General features: G+C 37.0%; 1 protein-coding gene across 1 annotated transcript in view; it reads right to left on the bottom strand.

Moving 5' to 3' along the window:
- Window positions 1–27,825, bottom strand: part of GALNTL6 (polypeptide N-acetylgalactosaminyltransferase like 6) — an 867,296-nt gene that overhangs the window by 83,586 nt on the left and 755,885 nt on the right. Inside the window, exon 8 of the mRNA XM_084883746.1 lies at window positions 12,293–12,410. Coding sequence (XP_084739872.1) covers window positions 12,293–12,410 — 118 coding nt within the window. The remainder of the gene's footprint in view (window positions 1–12,292; window positions 12,411–27,825) is intronic.

Here is a 27,825-nt window from a genome sequence, read left to right as displayed (position 1 = left end):
TCTTGTTTCTTGCACCATCTGCTTAGGTTTTTTCAAAGTAAGAAATGTTCTATGATGTCAGTATAAAAAATTGTGCCCAAACTATTTTGCATTTAATGAGCTTTGAGAGGTCTGGGTGGGGAATAGCAAGGCTTCAGAGAGGATCTTGATCAGATGATCACTACTTTTACGTGAAGTGTTTACATTTGCAGCAATGCCAAGCAGTCTTAAAAATAGTGGTTTTAAAACAGTGATTAGAGTGGGCCTAGAAATGAAAAAAAAATCTATATAAATATTTTTTTATCATGGATTTGAACATTTTAATAGTTCTTCTTTAGGCAAAATATTATCGTTAAGGACATTTAACTCATTATTCTACCATTTTGAAGGTGCATTAGAGGCAAAGTGTTTGTTTTGTATTATTATTTCCATTTGTCTCCACATTTTGTGTGTAATTGTTTAAATTTTCTAGATTCACCATCTGCTAAAAACAAATAGAAGTTTTCAAAAATACTTTAAAAATTGACTCTCTATAATGGAGCCATAACTTCCATCCTTTAGGGAAATATGAAAACATATGATTCTCCTTTGCTCTTGAGTTGGGCTGTCAATCATACCACCTTCCTAATGGCAGGCCAGGCTAATTGGAATCTTTCCTTGTGTTTCATTAGATCAGAACTACCTTTCTGGTGGCAAAGCAGGAAATAAAAGCCTGAGAGCTTCAGTGGCCTTAGCTGCTGGGTGGAAGTACAGTCCGTGGGAGGGAATGAAGCTGACACAGAGGCAGGGGAAGATATTCAGAGAGAGGATCCCGTTAGCATTTGAGACCTGTTTCTAGGCCTCCCAGAGGCTCACTCGCTTCCTTGAGTTCTTCACAGTTTGATTATCTGAGTGCCAATTTCCTCTTTTCTCTATGTTAGACAATTGGGTTTCTGTCTTCTAGGAAGCCAAAGAATCCCTATTTTTGAACAGTGAGGGTTTGAGTGTCTAGGAGCACCAAGGGTGCACATTGAAATAAGCACATCAGTCCAAAGCTACTCAGCCTGAATATACATTACAACAAAAACTTTAAGGAAGCAAAGCGTTTTCGAAACTTCAGTTGATAGTCAATTATTTCTTTAAAAATTTTTTCTATTGATTTCAGAGAGGAAGGGAGAGGGAGAGAGAGACAAACATCAATAATGAGAATCATTGATTGGCTGCCTCCTACATGCCCCACACTGGGGATCAAGCTGCAACCTGAGCATGTGCCCTGAAAGTGAATCGGACCATGACCTTCTGGTTCATAGGTCAATGATCAACTATTGAGCCACTGCAGCTGGCTAATCAATTATTTCACTTTAGTAACATTAAATACAAAGAAATTTCATCGAAGTAGAGATATAAACACAACAAAAGTCCATAATGGCATTTACATGTTATTTTTTAACTCGAAGAGAAGTTGATATATTTTCATGATGGAAAGAACACTTTGGATCAGAGTTTGAATTGGGAAGGTTACTACCCTTTTTCCTGCATCTTATTTTCATTTTCTGTAAAGTTGTAGTAATATGTTTCCTTCATAAGGGGGTTGTAAGCAGGAAGTTAATACACAGAACCATTAAAGAGCACGCAACAGGTGCTCAAAAATAGTGGCCATATGATATAGTCTACCTGGTGGACTACTTTCATTCCCCTGGTATGTTGAGGGCAATATGAAGTGGCTGCTGTAAACCCATGCATTAACCTCCATGAGAGGGGTCAGGTCTATGAGAGGGGTCAAGTTTATGAATTATGTGGAGTTTGGATGCGGGGAGGTAGGGATTGTATTCTCAACTGTTACTCTCACAATTTGGGGAGGGGAAGGAGGGAATTGTGGGGTCAATATATGTGAACCTTGTATATTGTATATTGTAGGTTGTTGACCTTGATGTACAATGTAAAAATCAAATCCTTATACCTCCACAGGTAATGTGTATCTATACTTGGAGGCTTTCTATAGTACTGTTATTGAGATATAGGTGAGGGCTTGGCAATTGTATGGAGATTTTTTTGGTAAATTTCTATACAAACATCTTTTGAGCTGGGGGCTGACTTGCTTTATATAAATTTATACATCAGAAGCATTAGAGTAATTGTATTATATTTTATTTTCCTTGTTAGAGAAAAATGGCAACTAGAAAAATGTAAAAATTTGGAAAAAACTCAACGTTAGAAAAAGATTTCAATAGGAAGTCAAATTGATCTTAACACAGGTAACAAATGCTGTATAAATTGTTATACTTTGCTCACTTTACAACTATCTATAAAAGCTAATATAAAATTTAACAGGGAATTAGGAAAACGTCATTAGACATAAAGGAAGTAACAACTGGGAGGAATTCAGACTTGCCGCTAGGCTTTTATCTATGGGCATAAAATTTAACTTGAAAATGCTCTGTTACACCTGAGGTACCTTTTGTTGGGTAATTGAAATGAATCTCAGACTGGCTGGTGAGACATTTAGCAGCTGTTTCTGTTTATCTTTGAGTTTCTGAATGAGTTTAGAGTCATTTTAATATTTTCTTTGGAAGATCAATTCTGAGCATGCTGAATTAAAATGGGTATTTTCATGTCACCTAGGCTAAATATTGCATTGAAAAAACCCCATAGGAGCAACTTCTGACGGTATATGGGATGCCATAAAAAGGCTTCTGTCACGTTTTAGATACAAAATGCAGCTGCACTTTGAGGTACTTGGTATGCTCAAAAGTAAGAGGTGGTCTCTAATATAGCTGTCTCAGGAAAGCAATGAGAAGCTATATAAAATATTTTAGAAACATTCTTGGCATAAAAAAGAATTTCTAATGAGCACATTTTATAAGGCTGAATTTATTTCTAACAAAACTGTTCGAACAAACTATCCCGATAGTTTATAGAAAGATAGTTTATAGAAAGAAGAGTGTACTTATAAAATGAGATGGAGTTGTAGCCCTCTGGGGAGGCAAATAAACCATTTTAGGAGTATGAATTAAATTCCCTATGTGGTTTTTGTATTTTCAGACAACTATGGAGAATGTGGAGAATGCTTATTAATTAAAACTTGTTTTCTATTTATCTGTTTTGTCTTATGAACTAGAAGCCCTTGTCTAGCTCCCTCCCACTCCAAATTTCATTTTACCACTTTTATTGCATTAAATTTATGAGTATGCTTAGGGAGAATTATCTTCTTTGTAAATTTTCATGTGCTCAAGTCTTTTTGTGTGCCCCTCAGTAGCATTTTAGCTGTTCTTCATGAGATCTAGAGCATTTCTTAAATTTATTTCTAGCTGTGTTTTTTCTACTATTGTGAACGGTATCTTTTTTGGGGGTTGTTATTTGTATGTATAAAGGTTATTGCTTTCTACATATTTACACACACACACATTTACTCAGGCAACTAACTGAACATCTCATTGTTTATAGTTTTCCAGTAAGTTCTCTGTATTGTTCAGGTAGATGTATGTTGATATTGTTTTCAATTAATGAAAACTTTTCCTCCTCTTTCCAATTTCTTTCTCTCTTACATTATCTCTTGTCTAACTGAATTGCCTCCTATTTCCAGAAAAATATTAACTAATAATTTAATGGAAAAATTTCTAGACTTTTCTCATTAACCTAGCTCAGTGGTAGGCAAACATTAGTCAACAGAGCCAAATATCAACAGTACAACGACTGAAATTTCTCTTGATAGCAAATTTTTAAACTTAAACTTTTTATAACACCACTTCTTCAAAATAGACTCACCCAGGCTGTGGTATTTTGTGGAAGAGCCACACTCAAGGGACCAAAGAGCCGCATGTGGCTCATGAGCCACGGTTTGCCAACCACTGACCTAGCTGATGGCTTTTGAGTTGAGAGATATCCTTTATATGAATACATAGTTATATTTTAATCATGCTAAGTATTTTGCTCCATATGGATTTCAAAGTTTATCAGATGTCCTTTCTTTACCTATGGAATGGCCATAACCTTTCAAATTTATGATTAAGGTGAATTATGGTAATGTTTTATGCTACATATCTCAATATTGAAACATATCCATGAAAGTTGAACTTATTTTGGGATGATTAGTCTTTGAAAAACTGTTCTATTGTGTAATGTTTTATTATTCTTTAATCTTAGTATTTATAATAAAACATGTCTATGTTTGAAATCCTTTTGTGCTGTATTAGTCAGAATTTTCTATTAATATTATGCTAGTTTTATAACTAATTTTAAAGATTTTTTTTTCCTTTCTGATATTAGAGACACAAAGAAGGGATATTCTTTTTTCTGCTTCTTTTTTCATTATATCCCAACTGCCACTCCATCCTTTTCACTGCCTTGTCTTGTCTTGTAGCAACATATATTTTTGGTGATGTTTCTTCATTTTCCCCCCCTTTGATCTTTCCTTCTTTTTTCTTGTAGTATTTTTACATGCTACTTTCTTTAAAAATATTATTATTCATCTCTGAATAGGGTGAATTCTTCTTACCATTTATAGCAGGTAGTCACCATATAACACAAAATTTGTGTATAAGTAAATTGGTTTAACCTATATTTTCTGGATCCAATAGGGATTGGCTGCTGCAGGGATGCTCACAATATTGAGCATCTTTCCTCCAATCTGCCTCACTGATAGGCTGTTTCCTGCAGATATGGTTGGTTTGGGTAATCTTTCTTTTGGAACTACCCCCAAATTCCCATTTGCTGCCTCTCTTCTGTGCCAAACTCAATCCAGAGAAGCTCTATACCAGCAATCACCCGTGCTGCTATTATTTTAAATAAGTGATTATAGGTTTCCCCCTTAATTTGTGCCAATTACTTGGAAAATGGATATCTGTTGACTACAAGTAAGAATTGTAGCTGTGATCATTCCATCTTCCCGTGTCCCTGTTGTAACATCATCTAATCTACCATTACTGCATTGATAACCATCTTTATACATTGTGGATGGGGGTAAGATGTATGGTAATTTGTCAAGGATACAGTTTTTGTTGTTGTTCCTGTTTCTTATTCTCCTTTCTGTTTTGAGTGATCTCTAAGAGAAGATACTACTTTTCCATTTAAAAAACTGTTAATATATTATAATTATTTAACACTCAATTGTTGAACTATAACTATACTTAAATATATTTTTGATGGCCATATACCATGTAGGAAACTTTAAATTTAACTAATATTGTGGGATTATTATTTTTGATTTTCTAAGTACCAATAAATAAAACCCACATTTATTCTTGAGATGCTCTACCATGAGGGTATGTTCAAGAATAGTTGGTTTACTGAGTAATAACAATCTCACATTGATGGCTGTTTTCTTGTATGATTAAGAAGTGAACATGATGTCTTATTGAGTAGTCCCTATTGAGTATATTAAATTATTAGTCCCTATTGAGTATATTCAATTCTTATTGAATAATCAGTGCCTATTGAAGACAGTAAAAATTAAATCTTACAGGAAATCATAACAAGAGTTGTCAGCTTTCATATTTAATACAAATCAGATAGGAAGAACTACATTTCCTTTTTAAAGTCATTTCAGAGAATGACAGTGCCACTTTTTCCACCAAGGATACAAGTTGTATTTTTCCAGCTAAGGGAAATTAGACTAATGGTTTTGAGAGCAAACCCAAATTCTAACTGTGGCTTTGATATTAACTAAGTTAAAGCTTGTCTTTGCCAATTATAAAATAAAAATTATTTTTTTACTTTGTATTAGTGTTGAATGGAAGAATTAAATTCAATGACCTTTAAGTGCTAACTCATTACTGGTTCTTATTAGGGGACCAAATAATAGTTATTCCCACCAGAGGAAGAATAGAATGCCCAGAGGTTTGGGACACAGGTAGCTTTATGTAAAGATTTTATAAGTCACATAGGAAAGAGAAATTGTAAGTCATAAAGGGCTAGAAAATAAGCAACCTGTCTATTAAAATATCGGGCTTAATTCAGCCCCTTTAAGCTGTATAGGCTTAATTGTGTGTGGCAGGATTATAAATGGAAACATTCATTTTGTTATGCTCAGCGTTTTTTTCATCTTCTATGGAGCGTTTTCTTCCCCAGTCACACCAAAGTAGAAGTAGATTTTCAAAGAAACCCCACAGGCTGATTTTAGGACTGATCTTTGTTCTTCACTTTAGAGGCTACACAAGATTGGGCTGGGGGAAGGGAAAAGATGTGACAACTAAAAAGCAAAAGTGGGGAATGGTCTGTAGACCAGGGTGCAGAGTGGAAGAAACAAGGGAAGGGCACTGAGGCTGACTCCCCCTCTGCGCAGCCCCGGCCTCATCACTGTAACACACTGGCCATTCACAAACCCTGGGTCCCTGACAATGGTCAGGGCACTGGGGCACCTGGGTAGGGATGAGGACCAGTCAGGAGAGCCACACCCAGACCTGATCTGAAAGAGGGGGAAACTGGCCTCCTTGCCAACTCAGCAGTGCACCTGCCTCTGAACTTTTCTCATCTCTCATTAGACTGAAACTTTTTGACAGCAAGGACTGAATCTCTGTTCAATCAATTTAACGTATTAACCATCACTCCCTAGTCCTTCTGTGGACATATGGAATTGTGTTCATATAATGGTGAAGCTGGAATCTTTTTGCTCGCAATAGTTAAGTTACATGCTTACCTCAAAGGCAGTGAGTTCATTTCTTTCCAAATGTGATTATGCTAGTTTTCAAAAATTGTAATCATGTAATTCAATTGAATACCACTTAAGCTGATGAAGTACGATTATGAAAAGAGAAATAATTGTTGGTCATGTCAAAACTAATTCCAGGAGCTGGAGAGGATTGAGTTGTTGTTAAGAAATTGCTGTCAAATTAGATGTGGACCAAGTAACAACAACAACAGGTTGGGTAAATCATTTAAAACCAGTAGGCTTCTACTACTGCATTAAAATAGCTTCGAAATGTCTTTCGTTCTTATTCCAATTTAAAAGAACCCAAACTGGAACTCACAGCGAATGCAATATGGATATGGTTTATACCTTCCTACTTTAAAAATATGTTTTTATTGATTTTTAGAGAGAGAAGAAGGTAAGAGATAGAGAAATAGAAACATCAATGAAAGAGAAACATTGATCAGTTGCCTCCTGCATACTCCCTGCTGGGGATCTAGCTCGAAACCCTAACCGGGAATTGAACTGTGACCTTTTGGTTCCTGGGTGGCCACTCAACTATTGAGCCGCCCTTGCTGGGCAATGCTCCCCTACTTTAGTCCAGTCAGTGGACCCATATGCAGAGGGAAAAGCCTTTACCTCTTTTATTAGAAAACTGCATAAAAGGACATGTATGATTTACTGAAGAGGAAATTCTTAATGTAGTTGTTTTTTGCTTAATTGCTCTCTACATGTTTAATAGGAGAAATACTCATCTCAATTGTCCTTGATCCAATGGTTTCTACTGGACTTTTTTTTTGGCATTTTTTTGTGCAGAGTCTAGCTTGCATGGTACAAGGACTCATGGTAAAGGTTTCTGATTAATATTTATAGAGAGGATAAACAAATTTCTTGGCAACACAACAAAGTCTGACTGGTTGGTTAAAATCTCTGCAATAAGTAGGCATAGCAATGGAAACATGAATGTCTATCTTCTGGGAGGGAAAGGAATATAGTAGTTAAATTGGCTTGCAGTGTGAATTGAGACACATAGGTGAGGCAGGTAATTGATGGAAAGTTTCATGATGTATGATTTAGTCTGTTCATTTGATTTGTGTGGTAATTAGTGGTACCTGTGAACTTGTAGGAGGGGAAAATAAAACAACTCAGGGAATAAATGAATGAAATGTGGAGATAGCTTAAAAGAGGAGAAAGAATGTAGGAAGGGAGGTTAGCAAAGAGGAGATTGTAGGTATCCCAAATTATTACTGTGAATATGCAAATAAAAAATATTCCAGACAATATTGAGGATGAGTAATTGTGGCAAATTAATTCTTAAACTGCTATTGCAGAGTAAATTTGTGCACAGCGAGAATCTTTTCACATTTATCTTTGAATCACAAGAGTTTAGCCCAGAGTTGACACATTGTTGTCAAATAAATGTCTGCTGAATGACTTAATGACTGATCCTTTTACTAAAAGATGTGAAAAGTAAGTTAAGATTTCCTTAAATGTTTGAATCTTAAGCTCAATACATTGGAAGGACAAGAGCACAAAACAAAGGTGATTATGCAGTGTGTTATAGTTCCTGAAGAATGGTTTTTGAATTAGGCTGTGTGGGGCTCCCAGCTTTGGTAGATTCACTGTAGAACATATGGTCTCCATACTAATCTCATCTGGGGCCATGGACATTCTGTCCAGCTAAGGCTGGTGATCAAGAATTCTTCCTGGACTATGAAATGGCCCATGGGAGTTATCTCTTTTATGCCACACTGTTCAGTCTGTCTTGGTTTCCTCATGCAACTCCAAATTGAGAAACTGAAACAAATTAAAAGCTCAGCTAAAGCTTGTTGAATGACTAAAGGTTGCTTTATCAGCTGAAGCAGCCAGCTAACTTAGCAACATTTGAAGGACAGCTGGATAATGTAGGGCCATCTAGGAGTTCAGATTCATATTGAAACACTAGAGAACAAGTGCACAAAACTCATGCCCTGGTAGGGTCCCTAGCTGCTGCTGGCCAGGGCCTCACTCCCTTCCCCTGGCCAACTCCACCCACTGACCGAACTATTGGACGAACTCCTAGTCAAGGGAACAATTTACATACTACAATTTTATTATATAGGATATTAACAACTGAGCCCACTGCCTACAGATCATTTCTCTGGAGACATCGTTTCTTCAACCTATTCCTGAAAATTAGAACATTGGCTTATATGTTATGGCCTGAAATATACTCATCTAATCAGAAGTTAGAAAAAGGAAGGGAAGAAGTTTAGAGAGAGACAGAGTTGTGGAGCACTTTTAACCAAATATTGTTTGACCCCAAACTAAGCCCTTTATATGAAGCAGAGCTTCCTGTAAACACTTTCATTCAGTGATAGAATCTTATCATCAACTTTGGTGAAATGATTCTTTGGTTGAAAGGTAAACAGCTAGCAAAGATATCTGATAACAACCATAGACAGAAATCTTTTTAATTAGATCTTTTAAGTTCTAGACTTCAAATACTTTCTATATTATGAGTGAAACACACTAGCAGACTCTCAGTTATCTATATATATTTCCCAGACCTTAAGTGCTAACCAGTTTATATCTTATAGTGCTTTACCCTATAAAACCAATCACAATTTATGGAATATGCAAAAAACTCAGGTATTTGATTTTTCTCTTTAATTTTAAATGGTATCCTATAATACCATTTAACCAATATGTTATGTATAATTCTTTTGATTTTTTGCACATGGAGAAAATTCTTGTTGCTTCAAAGCAAATTCTACCTATGCTGTTTAACTTTGTCTTCCTCATGTTACAAATACTAAAAAGGAGTGACAGGAACCCCAAGGTCATCACACAATAGTGAGAAGAATGAAGGGATATGTCTAAAATGGGACCCTGTGAGACATAACTGTCGCCAAAGAAGCTGTCATTCCAACCAAACAACCTAGGGCAATTTAGTCCTGAACTTCCAGCACTGTTGCCATGGTTTCTAGACAAAGCTGACAGGGCTGCATTCCAATTATATCCTTCAGAATGACAGAACTTAAAAACTTGAAAATGGGGTAATAAAATTTCAGGTCAACTCCAAAGAGATGTGATAGATACGTGTGACAGAGAAGTGGGAGGTGCAAGTTTATGTTGGTCTAGAAAATGCTTTTGTGCTTTACAATGTGAATGTATATTCTGCTGACTCTGCTGTTCGATAGCAAATTATCCCTCATCCAGTTCAATACTCAAAACCAAGCATCTCCTGCTTAATAGAAAATTTCTTAATTATATTTTAAATTTTAAAAAAATCAGTAAGTAAGAGAATTTTAAGAAAAAAATTGTCTTGAACTCTGAAAAGTAAAAAGAATCCCTTGGATTCTGATGATGGCACAAATAAAGCAAGGCCATTTTTATCTTTGATTTTTCCAGTTGAAGGTATTATTGTAAATTTTGCATCCAGCTTTAGGCAATATCCGCTAACTAGCGGTATTTTGCCAGGGTCAGCAAAACATTTGTGTCTTTGCTATTAGACTACTTGTGTAGTGAAGTCGCTTGCCTCTGTTCAATGAAAGGAACCATTAGGTAGCAATAAATGAACTTAGGGTGGTGTTGGCAGATATGAGAGTCACATAACTTCATGATCCTGCATCTCCGCAATTAGGCAGGAATGGAGCATTTTAATGCCCAATTGGCACTGGGTAGTTTATTTAATATTTAAAAGTTAAAAATAATTGAATCTAAAAATATTTTAAAACCTTAAGTCTCAGTTTCTTCATCTGTAAAATGGAATCATACCTACTTGTTAGATTTGTGATTTTAAATTAGATAATGCCTATAAAGCACTTAGTCAGCTTTTGGCTCATGCCACTAGGTAAAGGTAGTAGGTGCTATTTCTATCATTATGACTTTTATAGTTGTTATATATAATGTGATAACTGTGCAGCTATAACAGAGAAACCCAAAAGAAACCTGGTAAATTCAAGGGTTTTAAACCATGAATTTATAAAAAAGTTAAGAAAAAGTGTAGCTTATATGTGACATTAGATACGTTTGAAAGATGATGAAAGAAAAGCGCTAATTTAATAAATAGCATTTCAAGGATTACTGCCAGCATAGTGAGATGGAAAATTCTAGATGTCATGAAGCCTGGAATCATGTCTCCTGAGCACCTCTTTGTGAATATTTATTTTATGACTCTTTAGGAAAACAAATCATTTCTATAAAAACATTGAATATAGCTGTTACAGTTCTATGAAAATCAGCTTTTATAATTTTCTTTTTATACATCAATTCAAAAAGTTTAACTGGATTCCTGTCTGACTTTTACTATATTCACAATACTTGGTTTTTCTCAGCCAGAGTTGGTTTGATTTCATAATGGCAATAATTAGAAAAAGCTGATTTACTTAATAAGATATTTTATATGATAAATCCTGCAAGAATCAATCTATCTTTTATATAAATTATGATAATGATAATGTAAAAAATGCTTTCTTTTTGTTATAAGACTGCTTTTTAGAAACAAAAAACATATTGGTGGTTTGGAGTATACTCTTTTGTACAGTTTATTATGCTTTGCTTTTATGGTCTTCACATATTATGGTAAATTTTTTTCATTTATTTGATAGTCTATGTACATCTATATAATAAAGCACATAATTTTACTGAGTGTTTATAGTCAAAACAAATAGATACTTGGGCAATTTCCAATAAAAATTAGTTTAGAAATTTTGCTTATTTTGGAATTCCATAAAAGTAGCGTTAATTTGTGATTCATATTTCAAAATTACTCTTCTGTTACTGAAATTTTGGAATAACTGGTTATGATCAAAATGTGAAATATTATTTCTATAATAGAAATGGCAAAAGCTCAAATACATTTGCTTTCTTTTATCTTAATTCTTCTATTTAACTTTCTAAATGCTGAGAAGGAATGCACTGGTCAGGGGAATAGTAGGTCTGTTGGCGAAACAAATTTCCAACCTGCAAATGGGGTTTTGAATTATTTATATTCTGCACTAATTTTATGGCATGCTATGTCTCACTGAAACATTAGAAGAAAGTAGCTTCTTTCATTCAATTGCTGACTTGGGAAGACAGCATGTCTATTTTTGTCATCTCACAACATCTATATATATAAAAGCCTAATATGCTAATTGTCCCTCTGACCTGTTGACTGTTTGACCAGTCACTATAATGCACACTGACCACTAGGGGGCAGATGCTCCAACCCATAATTTAGCTTGTTGCTGGGTCTGGACAATCAGGACTGGGTGAGGTGGGTTAGACATGCCCTGGAGCTCTCCTGCAGTCTCTTCCCAGCCCTGATTGGCCCCATGGGACTGAGCAAGATAGGCAGGACATGCCCTGGAGCCCTCTTGCAGTCCTTCCCTAGTTAGCCAACCTCCTGTGGTCCCTCTCCAGCAGCTGGCCCTGATTGGCCCTGATTGGGACTGGGCAAGACAGGCCGGATATGCTCTGGAGCTCTCCTGTGGTCCTTCCCTACCTTAATTGTGCACTGGTGGGGTCCCTCAGCCTAGCCTGCACCCTCTTGCAATCTGGGACATCTTAGGGGATGCCAGAGAGCTGGTTTTGGCCCCATCTCCACAGGCCAGGCCAAGAGACCCCACTGGTGCATGAAGAGTCCATGTGTCAGGCCTCTAGTAGGTCATAAAACAAAATGACATTCTATCAGACTTGTAAAAATTACCTATATATAGTGTGAAGAGAGTCTTGGTGGCTTACCTTAAAAGAGATTTCATACTGTTCTCCTCCCCAGATTTCTAAACCTGGATCATAGCCACCTAACTCCCAAAACCATTTGCGATTCACAGCAAAGAGACCTCCAGCCATCACAGGAGACCTATGGAATAAACAAAATAATCTTTAAAGAACAATGAATATCAGGGGCAATGGTGTTTTGCTTGAAAAAAAGAAGCAGCAAATTCGAGACATTCCCAGTTGTCAGTGCCATGGAACTTTTTAGCACTTGTTTTCTGTAGGTGGATTTAAGGTTCTCACATGGTCTGTAAACGCTCTTGGAATTCTCATGAGCATTAAACTCTGCATTTCAGGTCCTAATGCCACTAATGTCCTGTAGGGCCACACCTCTTCCATATATTTATCATTAGGGAGAAATACATGACGATTAGTGACTGTTATGTTGAGAAATATCACTCAGTTTTATGGTTTTTCCTCAAAGTGAAAGGGATCTTATCCTATCAGATAGATAAAAGTATAGAAATTGCTGCTGTAGACAACCTCTTTGATTAAATCTCTCAGTACACACTCCCAAGCATCTGCCAATTACAGGTCATGTTCATTTTGCAGAAGATCAGATATAGGTGGACTATAATAACCCATCAGAATTAATTAACTTGCCAAAGATGGAATTAAACTAGGTCTTTTTAGTTTAATTAATTTAGATTTTCTCTGCTTTTCTAAGAAATATTCCTTTTGGTCAAATAAATTTTCAGTTTTCTACTACTGCTAAGATGCATTGTACACATGGTGCTATATAATGGGGTAATTTATAGTCATTGGGCCCTTCCCTAAAATATTTTGTATATAGTTCAAAGGTAGCTTTTATATTTTGAAATCTCACTATGAACTGGGCTCTTGGCTAAGAGCTTTATTCCATTCCCTTGATTGATCCTCACAGCAACCATACAAATATCATCCCTATGTCCTATTTGAAGAAAGAGGCAGAGAAGTTAAAAGCAGTGCCCAAGGTTGAATCTAGTGTGTGGTAGCCCTGGGACCAAGGGCCTCTGATTTCAAAACCTTTGAGTTTTCTATCACACAGTTTTCTTTCAATGTTTGGTGGTGAAGAGGGACAGCTACATAAATGTAGATATAAAATAATTAGAGAATACCCTTTGCAGATGAACATTGTCAGCAGTTTTTGTGAGTTTTGAAAAAGTTTTTGAAGCAAATGATCTTTATCAATAAAAGTACAAGACATTAAATGCTGAAGACATACATTTTAAAATATGTGTACATATTAGACACACCAATTTACAGGCCCACCGAAGACTTGCTTTTGGTAATGTTTAACTTGGCACTTGAATTTAAACTTGAATTTAAGTGCATTATATATTATGCATGTTGAGATGGTACTTATATTACTCCAATTGAGTCTTTTTTTTTTTTTTAAATGTGTAGTAGACTGTATGAATAGACTGCATGTCAGGAAGAGGGATTTATTTTACTCCCAAGAAGTGAGGGGGATGAAAAAAAAATAACATAAGAACCTCATGCAGTTTTTTATTTTGTTTGAAATAAAAATCCTAACCCAGCCTGTATGGCTCAGTGGATGGGCATTGACCCATGAACCAGGAGGTCATGGCAGATGCATGGGTTGCAGGTTCCATCCTCAGTGTTGGGAGTCAGAAGGCAACCAATCAATAGTTCTCTTTCATCATTGATGTTTCTATCTCTCTAACCCTCCCCTTTCCTTTCTGAAGTCAATAAAACTATATTTTTAAAAAAATTCTAGAATCAAATGTTCCCTGTCTCCAGTAGCCTAATCTTTTTCCTTCCTTCCTTCCTTCCTTCCTTCCTTCCTTCCTTCCTTCCTTCCTTCCTTCCTTCCTTCCTTCCTTCCTTCCTTTTTCTTCCTTTCTTTCTCTCCCCCCCCCCCATGCACTGAATTTCAGAGGTGAATTACAACTGTAGCTGGAAAAAATTGGGAATGTAACATGTATTGGAACCATTACTACAGTATAACCTTTGCCTTGTAGGGTTTGGGTGTAAGAGATCAGGCATTCTCAATCCGAACCATAAATAGAAAGATCTTAAGTCATATACATATGCTAGAGACCCAGTGAGTGATTGAAATCATTCTAGGAGGCACCCAGCCTTGTGAGGAGGCACCCCGGCGAGTTAGGCTGGGACCCGCACCTGACTTGTGCAGTGCTGGCCTCTGCAGGAGTCAGGCCTGATTGGCGCCATGGGCAGCCAGGACCGGGCCTGACTTCTTCCCCAGGTCCCCCCTGCCTTCCTGCCTGTGTCCGCTCCAGGCCTGCCCAAGCCAGCGCTGTGGCTCAACCAGCCCTAGCTCCCCTCGGCCCCTCTGCCTGTGTCGGCTCTGGCTGCCAGAGCCACCGTGCTGGCTCGGACAGGGACCCCTGTCTCTGTCTCCATCTCTGCTCCGGACCTCAGCTGCGCTCGCCCAACCTCTTCCTGTCCAGTCCTGACTCCTTACCACTACTCAGCCTAATTTGCATTCTCTCTTTCTCTCTCTTTCTCTCTCTCTCTCTCTCTCTCTCTCTCTCTCTCTCTCTCTATATATATATATATATATATATATATATATATATATATATAGATCATGCAAAATAGAAGTCTAAAGTGAATCAAAATTTACTGTACAAAATGAATCTCAAAACTAGAATTATCATACAGATTTAATATAGATATTGAGCTAGATAAAGTATTATAGTAATTTTTTTGTAGTGTAAGTAATTTGTTGGAAATACAATATCTTGTTTTCTTAATCCTATATAATAAAAACCTAATATACTAAGTGTCTGGTCGTTTGGTCGGTCATTCAACCAATCAAAGAGTAATATGCTGGATGTGAGGGCGATCTGGCTGCGACATCTGTCACCCCATTGATCGCCAGGGTTGATTCGGCTGATCTGGCTGGCTAGGCGGGTGTCCCCCTCCTCCCTCACCGATCCATGTGCGTCCCTCCCGAAGCTGCGTGCTCGGTCGAAGAGGACGACTTTCCCCCAAGAGGAGAGGACCGGTCTTCGGTCAAGTGTATACGAGTAGCTGCGCTCCCCTGCTAGAACTTCCAAACAAGCTCTCAAGGTCCAAAGAGTAATATGCTAATGATATGCTAAGGTAACTCAACCACTCACTATGACATGCGTTGACCATCAGAGAGCTTACTGCTGTGGTCTGGCCTATTGGGACTGAGCAAGATGGGATAGACATGACCTGGAGTCCTCCTGCGGTCCCTCCACAACTAGTTAACCTCCCGAGTCCCTCCCCGGTCCTGATTGTGCCCTCCAGTGCACAAATTTTGTGCACAGGGCCCTCTAGTAAGTTTATTAAAACAAACAAACCATGTAACATATTTTATGTTAATTGTAGAGGTAATAAAATACTTTCAAATGGATCACTTTTTACCAGGCCCAACTAAATTAGTGTTTCCTATATATGTTTTTAAAGAGAGAACATACTTTTTTAAAAAATATATTTTTATTGCCGAAACTGATTTGGCTCAGTGGATAGAGCATTGGTCTGCAGACTCAAGGGTCCCAGGTTAAATTCCGGTAAAGGGCATGTACACTAGTTGCAGGCACATCCTTGATGGGGGTGTGCAGGAGGCAGCTGGTCGATGTATCTCTCTCATCGATGTATCTAGCTCTCTATCCCTCGCCCTTCCTCTGTGAAAAATCAATTATATATATATATATATATATATATATATATATATATATATATATAATATAATCAATAATATATATATATAATTGATTTCAGAGAGGAGGGGAGAGGGAGAGATAGAAACATAAATGATGAGAGAAAATCATTAATTGGCTGCCTACTGCATGAGCTCACAACCCAGGTATGTGCCCAGACCAGAAATCGAACCATGACCTCCTGGTTCATAGGTCAATGCTCAATCACAGAGCTACACCAGTCAGGCAGTGTTTCCTATCTTGATTAGTATGAATGACAGGTAAGAAATAAGCCTCTGGTTTATTTATGCATTATTCATATTTGTTCATTAATCTTTTAAATACCATTTACATGCAAGGAAGTATACATGCAACGAAGTACACATTTTAAAGTGTACAATTTGGTAAGTTTTCCCTGTGCAGCCATCACCATATTCAAGAAAAAGTACAAATTCACCATTCTGAAAGTTTCCTTATTGTAATCCCACTCTCCACCCTTTGTTCATTCCCTTCCTATAGGCAACCACTGATCTGCCTTCTGTCACTTTAGATGTTTAAATTTCCTAGATTTTTATACAAATGAAATCATATATTATTTGGGGGGTATGACTTCTTATATTTGACATCATTGAGAGTCATTGGTGTTTTAGTATGTATGAATAGTTCATTCACTTTTTGATTGCTGAGTAATAATCTGTTTGCATGAATAGACCAGTTTGATTATCCATGCACCTATTAATGACCATTTGGGTTGCTTCCAGTTTTGGATTATTACAAATAAAGCTGCTATGAATTTTGTGTAGTCTTTGTGTGGACACATTCTTTTATTTCTCTTGTGTAATGACTAGATCATGTATGTTTAAACTTTTAAGAAGTTGCCAAACTGTTTTCCAAAGTGTTCCTATCATTTTATGTTTCTGCCAGCAGTGTTAGAATTCCAGTTGTTCCATATTCTCTTTAATAGTTGATACAAACAGTCTTTTGAAGTTTAGTATTATAGCAGGGATATAATGGCATCTTCTTATGGTTTTGTTTTTCATTTCTGTAATGATTCATGCTGTTGAGCATATTTGTGCCATTTCTCTTTTTTCTTCATAGTCAGTCTGGCTAGAGTTTTATCAATTGCATTGATATATTTAAAGAACTAACATTTAGTTTATTGGATTTTTCCCTATTGTTTTCCCTATTGTTAATGGTTTTTTGTCAATTGTATTGATCTCTTTAAAGAACTAGCATTTGGTTTAAAGGATTTTTTCCCTATTGTTTTATATTTCATTGATTTCTCTATGGTCTTTATTATTTTAATTCATCTACTTACTCTATTTAATTTGCTTTTTTTCTCTAGTTACTTAAGTCAGAAGCTAAGATTATTGATTAGAGACTTTTCTTTTTTTCTAATATAGGTATTTAATACTATAAATCTCCCTTAAGTGCTGCTTATCACAATTCTCCACATACAAAAATGATAAGTAGCATTCCAATTTTCATTATGTTCAAAATAATCCCTAATTTTTCTCTTTCTTTTTTAAAACCTATGTTTTATATAGAAGTATATAATTTAGTTTCCAAATATTTGGTGATTTAAGATCTTTCTGTTATTGATTCTCATTTAACTCCAGTATAGTCAGAGAATATACTTTGTATAACGAATCCTTTTACAATATACTTTGGGATGGCTCAGAATATGGCCTATCTTGGTAAACATTCCACATGTGTTTGAAAAGAATGTGTATTCTGTTGCTGTTGAGTGATGGTCTATAAATATTTATTAGGTAAAGTTAGTTGATAGTGTTCAAGTCTTCTATATTCTTATTGATTTTCTGTCTCCTTGTTCCATCAATTATTAAGAGAAGGATTGAAACATATGGCTATGATTCTGGATTTGTTTATTTTTTCTTTCTGTTTTTGCTTCATGAATTTTATAGTTCTATCAGTGTTTCTGCTTCATGAATTTTATAGTTCTGTTAATAGACATAAAAGTTTAAGATTTTTATGTGGTCTTGATGAGTTGACCTCATCATCATTATGAAAGACTTTTCTCATCCCTAATAATAGTTTTTGCTCTGGCATCTACAGGGTATCCCAAAAACATGTATACACACACTTTGAATAATTACAAAATTATTAGAATACATTTAATGAAATGTATTTATTAAAATAGACTTAATTTTCAAAATTGAGCTATCAGCTGTTAAAGTGTGTATACATTTTTGGGACAGCCTTTTTTTTGACTTAATATTACGGTAGCCACTTTTATTTTCTTTAGGTTTGTATTATTTAAACACTAGTATTTATAACTCTTTATATCTTTTTACTTTAGTTTTTAAATTAGTGTGTCTTTATATTTAAAGCGTTTTTCTTCTAGGCAGCATATATTTGCATCTTGCTTATTTTTTACAATCTCTACCTTTGGGTTGTTTTCTTTTAATATGTTTTTGTTGATTTGAGAGGAAGGGAGAGGGGGAGAGAGATAGAAATATCAATGTTGAGAAAGAATCATTGATTGGCTGCCTCCTGAATGTCCCACACTGGGTATCGAACCTGCACCCAGGAACATGTGCCCTGACTGGGAATCGAGCCGTGATCTCCTAGTTCATAGGACAGTGCTCAAATCATTGAGCCATGCCAGCCAGGCCATTTCTCATTTCTTAATTCTTTTGTTTTGATCCACATTTCCATCTGGAGTTACTTTCCTTCTTCTAACATTTCTTGTAGTGGGAGTGTAATGATAATGGGGTCTTTTATTTTTTGCACGTTTGAAAACATTAAAATATCTTTAAAAAAAAAAGTGTAGATGGCTATTGCTAAGTTAATAGATTTTTTTCCAGTTCTCTAAACATGTTGCCCACTTTCTTCTCACTTATATTGTTTCCCATAAAAAATGTTACTTTTGTCTTTGTTTTCTTTTCTGTACGTAATGAGCTCTTGGAGATGTCAGCGACCTGCTGTGTGGAACATGTAGGGAGGCTATACCCACACACTGGGACTCTTGATCCTGACAAACTTTATTTTGTACAAATTGGCATAATTTCTAGATTTGAACACACCAAGTGGCTTGGGCAGTAGGGGTCTTGGTGGTAAACACTGTGAACTGACAACTACAATCAGGATGACAACTTTGATAGTTTGACCCAAGTAAGACTCCGAAACCATTGCTCTCTCTGCGAAGAGGAAATTGCTATGAGAAGACAGACTATTTTGGTGAAGAAAACTCAGAGTTGGATTTACGTGGCTCTGAAGAAAATTTAATGCTGTGAAATATCATGCACAACTGAGTTTATGGATTGAAATCTCTACCTCACCATACAAATATGAGTTTACCATTATGCAATTTTGCACTGAAGTAAAGAGAAGAAAAATGACTATATTTCTCATATATTAAGAGTAAAATAATGTTAAATGTGTCACATTATTTTCCCCTCAGTGTAAATGAAAAAGAGCAGTTTATTATTTTCAGCATGTCCTGCTTTCTGTTTTCTATTTTAAAAATATTAATTGCTTAAAACTCTCCCCATTGGCCCCATTTCCCACATTCTCTCACTTATCTTTATATTCCTGGCCTTCCTTCCCAAAATTCTTGCTGGTTTAGCCTAGGAATGCTAACATACTGTAGACATGTTAAATATTGGCTCTGTGTCCATGAAACTGTCAATATATTAATGTACTTTATTAGTATCATTCATAGTATCACAAATCAAGTTTTGAGTTTTGCCATTAAAAAATGCCTGTCATCTTTGGGAGGCCTTTTTAAAATTAATGGAACCATGAAGCAAGTTCCTATGGAAGATTCTTTATTCTTCAGGTCATGGAACTATAACTTTCCTAATACTTAATGAAAATCATTTCCCCCCCTATTTTATATTAAGTCTATTGAACTGGGTAGTAAATATGCTGTCCTCTTTATTTATGGTAAACTAGTTTATTTTTCTGCATCATTTTTTTAATTCTAAACTTTGCTGATTTTAATTCATGAGGCTATAATGTACAAGTGTACAGCACCATTTTTCATTTTGAAACACTCTTCATGTTCTCATTTGCAAATGTATTTCTCAAAGTGTATATAGTTGGTTGTCTTTGCTAACCCAGGATATAGGTCTAAATGCTTGAAGCCTCTTATGATCACCACAGCATTATAAGGAATTGCTGATCCTCCTAATACCCTCCATTTCACATATTCACTCTTTTTCCCATATATGAAAAAAAAATGGTGGAGTTAAAAAAAATAAAAAATTTCTCCAGGAGATTTTTGCCTGGTTTCTTGCATTTTTCTTGCGTGATAAAATGTGTTATTTTATAATTTAACACAGTTTATGTGTTCTTTGTAGGTTGGAATAATAAAAACATCACATTGAAAAATATACAAAAATATTTATTTTTAAAATTTACTAACAATTAAAACTTTGGTCCAGAAGTCTAAAAGAAACTTCAATTTGGCCTCTTAGAAAATAATTTGGCTCTCAATTTCCATTTATATTAGTGGTACACAAGAGAATCCTGGTCATGTGGGTTGCAATGTGAATTTGATCAGTAATAAAATGGCACAAACAACCCAAGTCAAGCAACACAGAGATGAACTACATAATTTTCAGCCATGTAACTAGCAATTTTTAGGTGGCCCATGACTCCAAATAATTTCAGCGAAAATATAATTATTTTCAACTAGAATTCAATTACTGATTAAAATGATAGTGCACATTAAAACAATATTTTTTTTTCTAAAAATTTTGTTCTTCTAAGTATTCAATCATTACATAATTAGAATTTTGAAGAGCCTGGCTACATAACTACAGATAAATTCAATTGTATGATTTATGTTGTAAAAAAAAAAAATCACCTTTCTTTTTGGTATACTTTCCTGACTTTTTATTGTGTACTGAGGCCTAGAGGGATGAGGGAGGAATGTGAATCTTTTTTATTTTTTTAATTATTATCTGTGTACATATTTTAACATTGTTCCCCCCCTCCCATACATACCCTCCCTCCCCAGAGTTTTGTGTCCATTGGTTGTACTTATATGCATGTATACAAGTCCTTTGATTGATCTCTTATCTCCCCCAGATCTCCCTACCCTCCTGGCTGTAATTGACCGTCAGCAGATGATTGGATCAAAAAACTACGGTACATCTACACAATGGAATACTATGCTGCCATAAAAAGAAGGAATCCTCATCATTTGCAGCAACCTGGATAGAACTAGAGAACATCATGCTGCGTGAAATAAGCCAGTCAATGAAAGAGAAATACCACATGACCTCACTCATTTATGGATATTAAAGAACATTATAAACTGATGAACCAAAAGACAGATATAAAGACGGTAAAGCAACAAGCAGACTGTCAAATTACAGGAATGTGAATCTTTGTTATGCAAGGATGTGGTTCTCCCAAGGGCAAAGAATGAAGTAGATGCCCAGTTGAGAGAAAGGGGTCCTCCTTTCAAAGGCAGGATGTAAAAGTAGAGGAAAAATTTAATTCCAATCATAAAAAGCTAAGTTTTCTCCTGACTCATCCACCCGGGTGCTATGGATGCTTAACCGAAGAAATGGCTCTAAGAACATACCAATGGAAAAGAGCAGTGTAAACAGAGAGTTTTAGCACTGAGGACCCAGGCCTACCAGAGCGGAGTGAACTAAGCTTCTTCTCTACTCTCTGCTGTCTGAGAAGTCCCACTGCACACACACATGACTGGGATCTATGCCTTAGCACGGCGTACTTCAAACATTTTCATCTCATGGCACACATAAACTAATGACTAAAATTCTGTGGCAAACCAAAACATATATTATAGTTTTTGCCGATCTGACGAAAAATGGGCATCATTTTGATTCATTTACACCGGATGATTATTTTGTATTGTCCATTGTCATTTTTTAATTTGACAACCTAAGGGGGAAAGAGGTAACTGCCCCTGACTAAATGATCAGACACTGCATGTTTTAAAAATTCTTGAGGCACACTGGTTGAAAATCACTGCCTTAGCATCGCTGATCATTGCCCTTCCCACTTTTCCCACTAGGCTGCATCAGACTGCTAAACTTGTTTATTTAATTTAAATTTTTTTAATTTTATTTTAAACAGGAGCAAGTGGCAGCAGAGATCTTTCTACTGTACTTGGACTGTATCCTAGGAATGAAGGGTTCATTGACTTACCAAGTAGAAGATGGTCTTTAAACATAGCACAAAGAACAAAATCGGGATCTGTTAAGTCTAAATATTAAATGGTACTAGTATATGGCCTTATGCTAGACTGTAACAATAATGGTCCGGGTGATTCCTGGCTTCTTGTATCCATGCCCTGGTGTGGTACGTTCCCACCCTGACTTCCTTAGCCATGTGACATCGTTTAGTTGACCTCAACAACTGTGGTGTAAGGAGAGGCCTTGCCCTTGGGGCTTGCACTCCCTCCTATTTCTTCTAGATGCCTGCTGCCATGTGACGGAGCCTGGGCTAGCCTCATGGAGGAACAGGGCCCAGGTGACAGTCAGCACCTACGGCTAGTTATGTAGCCTATCTTAGACCCTTTGGCTCCAGGTGAGCCACCAGATGACTCCTGCCACTTGTGTGACCTCGGGTGTAGGCTGACCTGTTTGTTGTGCTTGAGACTGACTGGTTTCCTAGAGGCTGGACTCTCAGTGTGAAAAACCAGAAAGTCCCAGGCAACCCAACCCAGTTGTTTTTGGTACTTACTCGAGAGACCAGTGGAAGAAACAGTCAGTGGAGCTTAAGACTAAATTTCTGCTGCTCAGAGTTGTGAGCCAGCAAAATGCTTGCTGTTCCAAACCACTAAATTCTGGGGTGGTCTGTTATACACACATAGACAGCGGATAACAGATAACATTTTGAATTCCAAGCTCTTAAAGAGGATATATTATAGCAATTTCATTATACTACTGTGAAGTGATAAGAATTCTTGATAGAGACAGAATTTTGGTGAGTTTCCTAATTTTTAAGTTCTGTCTGACATAGAATTATTATTTTAGGCATTTTAAACAAGTTATCTCCACCAGTACCCTGCGTAACTGGTAAAAAAAAAAAAAAAAAAAAAAAAAAAAGTGAAAGCCTTTCTGTAGGAGAAAAAAGTTATCTATTTTTCTAGATTTACAAATGCAAATGTTAATGTTTAGAAAAAAAAACTGGTAGAAAAGGAATCAAGGCCAACTCGTTACCCAAAAGCAGGTGGCAGGATTATGACTCTTCAGCTTTTTGGATACAATGAGGAGAAAAACAAAATGATAAATTATAGCACACATTTTGTACTATTTTGTGCCAGGACTTGTAATTTTGTTTTAATCACAAACATAAACACATGTAATACTATGTAATGATTTAAAAGGTTTTTATAAAATCAAATATGCTTTTTGCTGCTTACTTCATACTTAGCATAGTGCAGACCACCCTGTGAATGCATCTAAAGAGTTGATGGAGGAAGGAATCCTATGGATGTCAGCACAAATTATATGGGGCATTAAACCAGACAACAGCCATAAAGATCATGTGATGGCCTTGGTTTGATGTTCCAATTAAGCTGGTGGTTCTGAAGTTTCTCAGGCTCCTACTGTCTTTATGTCTTCAGTGGTTGGCACTGATCTAACATGAGGTGAAATAGAAAATTCTGGGTGTCAAAAGGTACATTAACAACCGGCTCAGTGGGTACAGGAGGAGAATGGACAAAACATGCTAAACATTCTTTCAATCTTAGTCTTCTGTTATGTGACTAACATGTTGTGTCTTTGATGACTCTTCTGGGGTCTAAAATGATTGTGTGTGTGTGTGTGTGTGTGTGTGTGTGTACATGTGCAAGTGGAAGACCAACCAAGAATGAGGAACAGATTGACTATCCCCAAAATACCTTTCTTTAGTCCTACAGTGAGTGGATGGATGGATTCCCCTGTGTGTAATCCTGCCCTTTATGTAGGTGCATGCTAAATAATATATAGGGAATACCTACACACCACTCCTCAAAATGCAGAATATATCTGGTCTCCCCTAATGAAATCTTTTCCAAGGTGTTTTGAGGACATAGAAAGTATAAATGTGACAGCTTATTTTCTTAAACCACTTCCTGTCCATCTTTCTCTTTGAGCTGTGTGAGGGATCAGAAACTTGGCTCTGAGTTTCATTTTGTATTTCATTTTATATTCCAAATTATGTCCTCAGTAGAATCATCCTACAATTCGTACTGGATTTATTCATTTCTAAATGGCTACAGATCTTAATCATGGCTTCATATTACTCATATTATAATTTTAATTATTTATTCTTTCCTCTTGCAATCTAGATGCTGTACACACACTCTCCCTGCCTGCAGGGACAAAGAAGGTTACGTCAACACCAAATAGTCAGATTATAGTGGTTTTGAAAATGACTTTGGGTCCATCTGCCTTCACTCTCCTTCTGTCCACTAGAATTTTTCAGTTCTCTGTGCTTCCCTAGAGATGTCAACAGTGCCATAGGGAGCTAGTCTGCGTGTGCTTTTCTGCTCCAGCCCCATTAAGTCTCTTGTGCCTGACACCAGCCCCAGACCTAGGCTGCTGGTGCTTCCCTTAAATGAATCTGTCAGGGAAGGTTGCCCTGGGACCTAGGCCTCATGCCATGCAACCTGTCCTGCAGATGAGCTCCAAAGCCACGCTGCTCATGCTTGGAATTTCAGTCTTTCACCAACACAACTCTTTCTGCTTCCGCCAACAGCTCAGGCCAGACAGCGGGCAGACACTAATCCATTACCTTGAGCTTTTATTTATTCTCCTCTCTGTTCCCCAACATCTTCTGCTGTGGTCTGAGTGCTTGTGTTCCCCACGAAACTCCGATGTTGAAACTTAACCTTTAAGATGATGGTGTTAGGACCCGGGGTCTTTGGGAGGTGATCAGATCATGAGGACAGCGCCCTCATGAATGGGATTAATGTCCGTATGAAAGTGGCTTGAGAAATCCCCCTTGCCACTTCCGCCACGTGAGGACACAGCAGGAAACTGGCAGTCTGCAACCCAGAAGGGGCCTCTACCGGAACCTGACCTTCATGTTGGACTTCCAGCCTCCAGAACTGTTGTTTATAAGCCACTCAGTCTATGGTATTTTTTTTAAATAGCAGCCCATATAGACCAAAACATCTTCAGTCCTTCTTTAGCTAAAAAAAAAACTCTGTCAGGCCTATCCTATTACTTGGTCAGCCCACCAGTACAGCCAGTCTCTGAATTCCAGTTTGGGCCCAGCAAAGGCACTTTGCTCCTCCTACATAAAACACAGGTCAGATCTCATAACATGATCAGGAGACCCCGAAGCCCTCCTGTTTTCTGTTATTTATATTCCAACAGGACTTTCACCCTCTTCTAAAATCCATATGTTGACACAAATGTACCCTGAGATCTTTCCACAATGTGGGTGAGTGCGCGTCCCTAAGCTCCTCATCTCTTCTCTGTCCTAGTCTCTCAGGTTCCACCTTCCCTTACACTCTGCCACTCATCCCTGGAGTGATTCTCCCTCGCTGCTGCTCCCGCCCTTGCTCCTCCAGGCTGTTATCACTCCCATCAACACCAACATGCAAAGGAACACAGTGATGCTGTGAAATGGCAGCATCCACCCCTTATTTCCTCAGCAATGGGGACTGTGCAGAGCTAAAAATCCCAAGGGCACAGTGGGGAGTCTTTCTTCTTGGATACAAATATAACTTTTCATTCAAGGGATAAATGCTAGCTATTAAAATCCAAGCCTGGATGAAACTGCAGGCAAGCTTGTTTTATGCTTCATTTATTTAATAAACATGCGACACCTTCTTGTGAAAACATTGCCCCTTCTTCTTCGGAAGGAATGCAAAATATGCCTTTTCTTCGGGGCACTGATTGCAACTCAAAGGCAATTTTGGTCTCATTTCCTAGTATTTATATCAGTCTAGAATTGGCATGGATTTTTTTTAGTACCTCTTATCAAACCTTTACCTTTTAATAAATTCACACTGTACATCTAGCCCCTGCTTAATGACCTTAATTCCTTTAAAAGAAAACACAGCGAAAGAAAGCAGGGACTAAGGAAAAGAGATGTTAAGAAAAAAAGGCTATAACCATAATTTATAAACAAAAAAAAATCCAGATAAAAGCATTATCTCATTTTCCCATCCAGGTCAAGCCTACCCACAAAGAAGTCATATAATTATATCCTGCAGGAGAGAAAAAGGACACCCTCACCGTGCTCTGTGTCTGCGTCTATTCCTGCCTCTCTCACATTCTGTGGCGGTTTTCAAACATGTTGACAAATTCTTAGACCCTCCTGTATTTGAGAGGTGGAGTCTATGATCTGCCTTTGACTCTGGATGGGATTATGCCTGCTGGGACCCATGGAACATGGCAAATTGACCTCCCATGGGCTCCCAAGGTGGCTTGTAAGAAACCACATACCTTCTATCTCATTCATTGGGACATGTGATCTTGGAGCTCTGAGCTACTGCATGAGAATCCAGCCAACACTGCAGCCATTGGAGTTGGAGGAAGCACAGGCCACATAGAGAAACCACATGGAGGTCCTTTGAACTCTTTTTTTGCTTATGCAAGTTTGAAATGCCCTTTGGTCTTGACAAATACTCTCTTCCCTAACTTCCTGGGTGATATTTAAAATAGTTCTTTAAAGAATTTATGCTCCTTGTCTCAAGTTAATATTTTTTTTTAAATAACAAAGAATAAATGAATCCTTGGCACCAAATCTATGCTACATTACTTATTGCTGTGTAACAAGCCGCTTCAAAACTTTTTGGGACATACTTACACTACAATATTTGGGACATATGTACACTACAATATTTGTTTGTTGTTTATCTGAGTTTAACCAAGCATTTCGCATTTTATCTGACAATCCCAGGATATGGAAAGATCTTTTCGGTGTGTTCCTATGTCAATATAAGAAGAGAAATTCGATGGGCTCTGCTTGGATCAAGGATTTACTTTTCACAAAGCCTGAGGTGGAATATTGCCCGTCTCTGTGCAGCAGGGTTTGTTACCAGAAGCAGGGGAAATGGGAAAGCTTTCTGGGTTGTCACATCTATTACAAACTCTCTAGTGTATCACTCTTTCTTTGAAAACTGGGAGAATAAAGGAACTTTGAACTGTGGGCTCTGATAACTACTGGATATATTGGTTAAATCCTTCATAATTCTAGATAATGAAGATGTTTATTTATATTGGCTTTTGTAGCATCAATTTTATAAGATGTTGCCTTAGTCATTTCAGGCTGATATAATTAAGTACTATAGACAAGTAACTGTAGAAAGTTCTCTCTCACAATATTGGAGGCAGAGAAGTCTAAGATCAGGGTGACAGCCTGTTGGGTTCTGGTGAGAACCCTCTTCTTGATTGCAGACTGCCTACCTCTCATATCTCTCTCTCTCTCTCTTTCTCTCTCTCTCTCTCTCTCTCTCTCTCTCTCTCTCTCTCTCTTTCTCTCTCTCTCTCTCTCAGATTAATTTATCATATATCAGTAATCAGGTTAAATATTTACCATCAGTAAACCAGATATTTTTGTCATGGGCTGATCCAAACTATTCAATTATCTTCACAACTAACAGGACTTGATTTATTCTGTAGCTCACACTTTTCTGCGACCTGTTCTGTTACAGCTAAAATTTTGAGAGCAAACTTTTCATTTTGAATCAAACAACCTTCTATAAAAATATCCTCATAAAAAGGACCAAAGAGTGAGTACCCATAGGCCCAGGGCCAAATGAAAGGATATTATCCCAAAGAGTCTAGTGCTATAAAATATAGAAGAAATGGCTTCTTTGCTCTGGCATAATAAAAATACAATAAAGTTTTAACTCCTCTTGTAATGAAAAATGTGTAATTATGGCAGACATGGGACAATATAGATATTGGTCCAAAAATA

Source organism: Pipistrellus hanaki (genome assembly GCF_964339955.1).
Source record: "Pipistrellus hanaki genome assembly, chromosome: 5".
Taxonomy (NCBI): Eukaryota; Metazoa; Chordata; class Mammalia; order Chiroptera; family Vespertilionidae; genus Pipistrellus; species Pipistrellus hanaki.
This window is presented reverse-complemented; position numbering and strand designations above follow the sequence as displayed.